At 39.1% G+C, this 8862-nt stretch overlaps 1 protein-coding gene across 1 annotated transcript; it reads left to right on the forward strand.

Moving 5' to 3' along the window:
- The first annotated feature begins 7526 nt into the window (after positions 1-7526).
- Positions 7527-8198, forward strand: LOC134176596 (probable LIM domain-containing serine/threonine-protein kinase DDB_G0287001). Its single transcript, XM_062643259.1, has 2 exons — positions 7527-7724; positions 7782-8198. Exons 1-2 carry the CDS (start codon positions 7627-7629, stop codon positions 8017-8019), a joined length of 336 nt encoding a protein of 111 aa, XP_062499243.1. The 5' UTR covers positions 7527-7626; the 3' UTR covers positions 8020-8198.
- Positions 8199-8862: the final 664 nt, after the last annotated feature.

The following is an 8862-nucleotide window of genomic DNA, read 5'->3' on the forward strand; positions in this document are numbered from 1 at the left end:
TCAATTCGGCAACCTCCACGGATTTCACATTTAGGACGTGACAGTTCCAACAATACACCAGCTTGCTATGTAGAACTGCTAGAACTGTCAGAACTTTGCTCCACCCCGCCAATTCCAGTTCTAGAACTAGTATTCGAACAAACCCAATACTCCCTTTTCTCAAGGAATTGGCGTTTCTAACACCGTTGAACGCGCACTAACACTTACAAATCGAGTCTACGTGTCCTTCTGAGATGTACAATTAGCGTTTAGTCAACACAGGATAGAAATACATGATCACAAAGATGGACGACCTTGAAGCTAAACCTACTCTATTCTCGCCTATCTTGCAGTTATCGGAGCCGGAACTCAAAGCATTGTCGTGATTAGGCGGAGCGCCAGTTAAGTAGATGGGATACGCTCCGCAAAATTGCATGGATGTCTTGTTAATAGCAAGTCTTGTCTCCAGAAGCCAGTTTATCGCTGACACATCGTACCACTAAAAATCAAACACTACTGCTACAAACAGATGTGCAAAACGGGCGTTTTTCTTGAAAGTTGGAAACCAGACAAGTCAGCAGACGTGATATCTATGCTCAGAAATCGCTGTCTAGATTCTATAAAAGATAACACTGGCCGTTTTTTTCCTTTGGAACGCTAGACAATCAGCTATTCAACGAGTGCTTACCTACTAGAATAACGTTTGGGTCAGAGTAGTGATCACACATTGAAATCAAACTGTATGGAATTACCTGGATTGTCCTATTTAACAACTTCTGGAATGCATTAAAGGTAAAAAGACATTGCTTTTTACTGCATAGAAAGTATAATTTCGACAAACAGAAAACTTGCTTAGCCGTTGCAAGTGCCATAGAGTAGCTGTATTTTATAGAGTAATCGTGTTTCAGTGTACTAGGGCTGCGTATATTGAGATACCACATTCTGTGGGTTGAGTAGGTTGTCTCAACGTGACTAAATCCTGTTTTGCTGTCACATAATGCCTAATATATAGTTTATCACAGTTTAATTAACAGATAGGTACTATACAGTCCTTTAGTATGTATCATTTACAGACCAGGCAACCAAAACAGTGGATCAACTGAAAGAATTTAACTTAATAATGAAGATTAAATTTTTCTTGTATGTATCTGCTATATTCATTTTCCTCATGAAATAGAATGTACAAATGACAAGCAAAACATCACTGGAGTGTATTTATGTATCATAGGATCACAAAGAGTATATTTATGACACCCAACTGACAACTGATTACAGCAGACTTTCAAAGTCTGCCAATACATTGTTTGTTTACTGAACATGTACATGCAGTACATATACCCACAAGGATAACTATTGTATTTTTACTGCTAACAACATGTATTTATTGGTGTGCCCACAAAGTCTCCAGAGAGCACAGATACAATAGTAAAAAGTATATATAACTCTTTCATTAGGTCTAGAAGGCTAGCTGTTCCTAGATGCAGTCTTTCGTTTATGGACTGTGTCAATTCAGATGACAGGCTAACGGGGACAATTTTACCTTACTATTCTTAGTATTTCAGTCTTAAACTAGGCCTGATATCGCTTCTTCAACCTTTCTGTATGCGCCCACAGCACAATATTGCCTCAAGTTCCTGTAAAGTATTGCCGTGACTTCGGTCTAACCTTTTACAACAAAATTCTTCTACCAACTTGAATAAACATATCAAATCACTAGAATATTTATTGGTGTCATTCTGTGGTCTCAGAACACTAGACTAGTTCAGTAAATGTGTCCAAGATTAGATCATGTGAGCCAGCAGATTGGAGGCAAGTGAGAAACAAAAGAAAAACAATATAGTGAAGGCTTGTATAAGAAGGATGTAGAAAGAAGAGAAGTTTACCTCTGAAAATAAGCCAACCGTCGGTTTGATGCCGCTAGTAGTTTCCGTATGGGAGCAGTAGATACCAACTGGCTATAGAGCTCGTCCGAGTAGAGAGGTTTGTTGGAACATTGGTACAATAGTTACCAACATTCTCAGCCATGAAGTTGGTCAACACAGCTGCTAACGATATAGTAACACAACAAATGCAGATCGCAGAGAGCAGAAGGCGTACATATGTCCGAAGTAGGATGATATCCGAGATATTATGCGGGTCTCTAATGCACCTACGGTGCGAGTTCAATGGTCAAGTTTACTTAGAGTATACTGGGAAGTCAGCTAAATAGAGTTCATAAACGAGAACGTAAACCACAACCGATCCGAGTACAACAGGCTTGTCTGAAACGACTAACTCTAACTACATCAGCATCAATAAAAAATTTGCCTTTAATTAAAAAATTGTAATAAAGCATCTACAAGGTTCCTGCTCCCATCACTTCCACGAATTGGAGGTACACGAATCGATGTTTTGTTGGATCGCGAAAGTGCCCTGACGCTAGATAAGCAATTATCGAGTAAAGTAACTTGGTAAAGTATTGAGCCTAGTTGCGTTGACTGTAACGTGATAAAGAAACGCATTATGTGCATGCAGCGAACGTGTATTTCTAGTCCTGTAACAACGTGAATATCTTCACTCATACTAGATCTCGACATCATTGATTCACGGACAATCTAGCTGTTTTCACTGCTTCTACATCTGGCCACAATAGGCTATGAAATGAGAACAATCAAAGTAGATGAAATGTCAATATCAGCAAAATTAGTAAAACAGTCTGAATTTGACTGTCTTCACTGCTCCTAGATCTGGAAACAACAAGACACAAAATGAAAACATAGCAACCCACCTAAGAAAGGCGAAAGGTCAAAACTACCTTATCTGATATCAATAATCAGCTCTACCAGCAACGCAAAACGATGCAAGAACCACAGTTTACAGTTTAGACGTTCATCTCAACATGGTTGATCGTCTCCAGCATTGTATCGTAGACAGAACAGTTGGTTTCTGCAAAATTTGAAAGACACGATCTATTGTCCACAGATGTGATACACACATAAAATGGTTTTGATTGCATTCCAAAATACCTGCTGGTGAGGCAAACATTCAGGTATCTAGTCCAGCTGTTACTCAGGATCAATCGTGTCTGTAACGGAGAAAAAATGTCCACAATTACGATTCACCCCGCGTCCAGGCTGTTTACAACGTTATCCGGTATATTGTGCTAGTGCGCTAGCTGACGTTGTGCGAGTCTAGTTGTACAGGTACCGTTACGAAGCCTAGACATTGGTGCGTATGTCAGACATGTTTCGCTGTCTCTTCGCTCAGGCTACCAGAGAAAACAACGATTGTAACACAAATTACCGTGCAGTGTCCACAATTACGTACACATACCCTAGCGAAACTCGTCAAAATATAATTGAACGCACAAAAAAAGCTTCTAATCACATCAGATTGTTTGCGATTTACGTGGCCTCGCGTTTACTGCATATTCGAGCGAAGCGAGCTCGAAAGAGCTGTTGCAAAACCGTTTAAAAGAGTGGAGGCGTGTTTTGTTACTATGAAGACAACTGGCTAGTTAGACCGTCAAAACTGTACTACCATAAAAAGTGATATATTTTGCAATGTTCTAACTGATAGTTTAGATATACCAGCTTTGTCATAAACTATCATGATTTGATTTTGTCAGTAGGGATCTCACCCTTAATAAAACAACGGGTTTGGGGGTTAGCTAGAAAGTTATGAAATGATTGATATTTTATTTGTCAATTCTCACTAAATTAAAGAGTCACTTTTTTACCGACCACTTCAATCAAGTGTATGTATAAGATAGAACTACGAGTCCAAAGAATGACCTGACCTTTGGCATCAATTACACTGCTGGTAGAGGATGTATGGATCGATGCACTAGTATCTACGAAGATAAGACAAGTAGAATAAGGTCTGATAGAAGAATTTCAAGATCTTTCAAACTACAAGCCATATAGGTTTTAGAGTTTGTTACTAAAGGAAGGTGCTACTGCAGACGTGCTGGGTGTTCTAGACATCGTTTCAAGAACACAATCTTAATAACATCCTTGGCATATACAATTCACATGGCGTACAAGCATCTATCAGTGTCATGTATAAAAATCTTCTATCCCAACACCTTACCATGAGATCAACACGCTCTTTAAGGATACGCCAACGATAAAGTAGTTCTATTCACAGTGGTTTAGTTAGGCACTGAAAGTGAGCTGCTGCTGGATTGATGTAGGATTTGAGGTGAGCAAAGAGCACCTCAAATTGTGAGCGAGCAAATGATAGTTGCATGGCTACTCGCTCATTGCCATGAAGTACAGTAGAGAATTGTTCTCTGTTGGGTTTTTTATATGTCTCTCGGTCTGTGTTTGTTTGTTTGTTTTCTTCTTTGTATTTCAAACAACAATGACACTAGCCTGCAGTATAGCAGTAATATATAAGTGCAGATATTCAAGTTTTTCAATTTGCAATATCGCTTATTAATTAAGATTGTTGGACAATCAGAAAGACTTTTCATTAAATTTAATATTTTTTGCTTTAGCAAGTTATTACCGAATGCCGGCATGGAGTTCTCTTTGTACGTATTGCTGTTCACTCTTCTTATTGCACATTACAAGCTAAGCAAGAGTTCATCTCCAAGTCGAAACACAAGAAACGGAGTACAACAACTGGCACTTGACAATATCTCGCCTACAACCTTTGCAAGCAAAGATACTAAAACGTTTGAAGTTTATAACAGCAATGGTCAGTATTTTAATAAGTTTGGACGTTTCAATTCTTGGACCTGCAATACTCCACAAATGGCTGACTTTGAAACTGCGTTATTAGTTATTAAACCGTCGATGACAATCCAAAAATATCGTTACAGAATACTGGTTTTTGGGAAAATGGTTGAAAGAAAATTCGGTGACGCAACATTACGTGATGCAAATTCATACCAAACGTGGATATATTACGCGGAAACATACTTTTGGAAAATGATTGCTAGTGTTGCAAACGGGCCGACTTGGAGGACCAGGTCACGTATAGTGACGGTTTGTAGTTCACGCGCAATCATTCTGTCTCCTGATGCTATTAACAGCACTTGGATGTTTACGTTCGAAGAAATGAAATGGAAACGAGTCGCGATTGTCGGCAATGGTCCAAGTTGGAAGAATATTCGTTATGACATTTTCGCTGTGGCCGTGGAAAGTGACGATTCTTTGTTCTCATGTAGTCAGGATGTTTTCGTTTTCTACCCTAACGAATATAGAAATCAAATTGTGAGTTACAGACTGATCTGTGTGAAAGACCAGATAACATATCGTTGGGAGAAAGTAGGAGACTACACAATTGCTTGCTTTGGTAGTTTACATTTAGTTGGTGGTTGGTCAGGAAAAACATCAGTATTGGCTATGGTTGACGAATGCATTTGGAAATATTCCATAAACAAATCAATTTGGAATAAAACGAAACTCTGCTTTCAACAAAATACTTCGCAAATTGTTTCAAAAGCCGTATTTTCGGATGTTCTTTTTGTTAATGATACCCAAGAGATTGTTTATATAAGTATTGATCGACGTTTTGTCAGCAAGTTGTCTGTCTCTAATGGGGTCTCTTTTCAAGAAAAGATACGGAGAAATTACTTCCAATATTCGTTGCTATATGCAAGGAAACCTCCAAATTATGTTGTACATTTTGCCAGTCAGACTATTAGGTATTACTTACCTTGGTACAATGGACATTGTGGATCTAGTGTTTTGAGAGTGAGGAGACGCAATACAATTGGAAAACTAAAGTGGGAGGTTGGATTATTGGCCACTAAAAATCTAATTCCATCAAATTATGAAGTTCAGTCACTGTGGAGAGACACATATTATCGGATTGTCTTTCCGTCCAACCATGTAACGTCTGTGCCACCAATCATGTGGTCGATGAACTTAAGTACAAGGCTCTGGCAAGTGGAGGGATATCTCAACTTTACAGGAATAAATACATCCAAAACATTGATGAGACAATCGACACTAAGTATGCACATGCAGGAAAATGCGTGGCTGGTTGTGTCAAGTAAGTACACAGCATTAATCGAGTCTAAAGATCACATACGTCAAATGTTAAGTCCTAGACCTTTTAGAAATGACTTTACAGTCGTCACTATCAACTCGACGTCAGCATTGCTGTTTGGAGGACGCATTTGGGATACAAATGAAGACGGTGTTTTTAATGATCTTTGGCAATTTTCTCTTACACGTAGAATTTGGAAGAAAGTTCAAATGATCGACAGTAGTGAATCAGGTTTCGGACTAAATACTAACGAGTCTACAGAGACCGTCACCTCACCTCGATATAATCATGCGGCTGCAGTTACAAAATTCGAAATGTTTGTTTTTGGCGGATATGACTTCAATCGTAATTTGAAAGTAGAATTGTGGAGATATAACATGATGAATAATTCGTGGAGATATTTAGAACCATCCAACAAAACTTTACGTTTTGTTTCTGATGAAAATTATTGCCATTTTACAGCGACAGATCAAAGTGAAATGCTGTGAATTGCGTCTAAGTGTCCTTTGGACATTCGATACAACAATTTCGACGCAAATGTTCATTTATTGATGTTCATTGTTCACTTGCAGACTTGGGATTTCGTCGCACTTGAAAAACTTGAAAATGTGCTGCGCAAGTATTTATTTACATCACTGGATTTCTGGCGAGGATATTTGCTAAATTTAGAGTCTACTAGTTTACTTTACATAACGGCTGTGTGTCCCGAAGGATTAGGTTCAAGCAACATTTCTCGTTTCCCGTACGACATCTGCAAAGTAGGTTTTTACTCTGATGCAGAGACGGAAGAGTGCCGCAAATGTCCAAACGGAACGGCGACGAGAGATGAGCGTTCGTCGAGGCTGATCGATTGCAACGTTTGTGACACAGGTTACTGTCGTCATGGGAGATGTTTGGTGGTGAGTAACAGCTTAACGCAAGTTCCCGTATGTGCGTGCACTTTCGGCTTCACTGGATCTCACTGTCAAGACGCAACATATTATTACATTGGAACGGGAGTTATTCTTGTTATAGGTATTATTACTTTACTCGTGGTGGTATTGCGGCGTATCACCAAAACACGAAGAGAACGAGAAACGTCTTTCCGTCGTCACATACAAATTTTGAATGATGCGTGGCAGATCAGTTGGCAAGAAATAGAACTGCAGGACGAAATAAGAGGAGGAGCTTCGGGAAAAGTGTGAAAAGCGCAATACCGTAACATAGACGTTGCTGTAAAAATGCTGATTAACAATGATGAATCACAATCGTCGTTGGAATTTACAGCAGAAATTAAATTTATGCAAACAATGCGTCATCGTAATATTGTACTTTTCATCGGAGCCGGTAAAACAAGTCCACAAGCACAACAGTTTCTTGTCGTCGAGTTTGCTCATCGAGGTTCTTTACGTCACGTTCTGGATGACGTAAGTATTGAAATAGATCAAAATCGTAAAATAGATTTTGCTCTAGACGCTTCGAAAGGAATGGAATTTCTTCACAAAATTGGACCCACCGAGAATTCATCGAGATTTGAAGAGTGAGAATTTACTCGTTTGCAAAAGTTGGATTGTCAAAGTGGCTGATTTTGGTCTTGGAAGACTCTTCGGTTATGCACAAAAAAACCGACGATCAAAGCGAAACAATTCATTCAGCGACAATAATTTAGAAACCGAACTAGTTGAGATGAGAGATTTGTCTGAAGATGGTATTGGGACAGTGAGATGGAGTGCACCAGAGTTAGCACGTCGAGAGAGCTACGATGGATCAATCGATGTCTACAGGTACTCGGCGACGTCAATTCTATTGTATTTAATAATTATGTTATATTTTTTGTTTAGTTTTGGAATTGTGCTTTGGAAGATTTGGTCACGTGGTTTTCCTTTCGAGCAGTATCGGTTTGCTCACCAAGTAGACGATGCCGTGGAAAGAGGTGAGCGTCCTGTCGTTCCAGACGATTGCCCGGAGGAATATTCAACCGTAATGCAAGCTTGCTGGGCAGAAAGAGCTCGGAAACGACCCTCGTTTAGCGAAGTTGTCAGCTCTCTGGAAAACATGCACGTGGAAGATGCTTGCTAGAGTGACTACACGAGTTTGAATTTGGTCATTTGCTAGTTTAGATATTGACACGTAAGTTTAGCTGTTAATTAGAGGCATAGAAGATTAGATTGCTAGCATACGATATTATAGAATTAGGAGTTTTAGTCATAAAAATTATTAAGAGAGAGTTGTTGTTTAGCCAAATAAACGCGGATATTTAGCGCACGTTATATGACACTTCTTTTACTTAAATTTGCACATTCGTTCTGATTGAACTTCTCTGAATAGAAACCTCGAGTTTAGATTATGTTCGATTTCCTTTGATCAATTCTTTGTAATACTAGCTTCTCATTGCATGAAATATATGATAAATAAATTGGACGCTGAAAGTTGTGCAACAGTATTTAATTAAATGGTTCTAACTAATGAACTATATTTGCATCATGCCTCCGGGTGGTGAACTCTTGCAGGTAGAGAGTCTTTTCTATCAAAAAAATTGGGCATGCAGAAAAAACCTGTGATCCACGGTGTAAAAGTAAAGAGTGAACAATACAGCTTTCATTGTCAATTGAAGATTTATTGGAAAAAAAGACGATAGGTAGAATAAGGATATCGTCTACTAGTTGAATTAAAAGCAATAGCAGACAGATGATAGTCAAACTAAAAAGACAGAAACTAATAAGTCACAATTCCAGCATAATGAACACAAACACACACACTCACACACACACACACACACACACACACACACACACACACACACACACACACACACACACACACACACACACACACGTTCACACGTGCACACGTACTCACGCACACATGCAGACACTTCACACGACAACACGTACACACACGCACACACACACCTACCAACTA

This window comes from Corticium candelabrum, chromosome 2, assembly GCF_963422355.1.
Source record: "Corticium candelabrum chromosome 2, ooCorCand1.1, whole genome shotgun sequence".
NCBI classification, from domain to species: domain Eukaryota; kingdom Metazoa; phylum Porifera; class Homoscleromorpha; order Homosclerophorida; family Plakinidae; genus Corticium; species Corticium candelabrum.

Coding starts and splice junctions, on each gene's coding strand:
- LOC134176596 (XM_062643259.1), top strand. CDS start 7,627: ATGAGAGATTTGTCTGAAGATGGTATTGGGACAGTGAGATGGAGTGCA. Junction 7,725..7,781: donor GGATCAATCGATGTCTACAG/GTACTCGGCGAC, acceptor TTTTTTGTTTAG/TTTTGGAATTGTGCTTTGGA.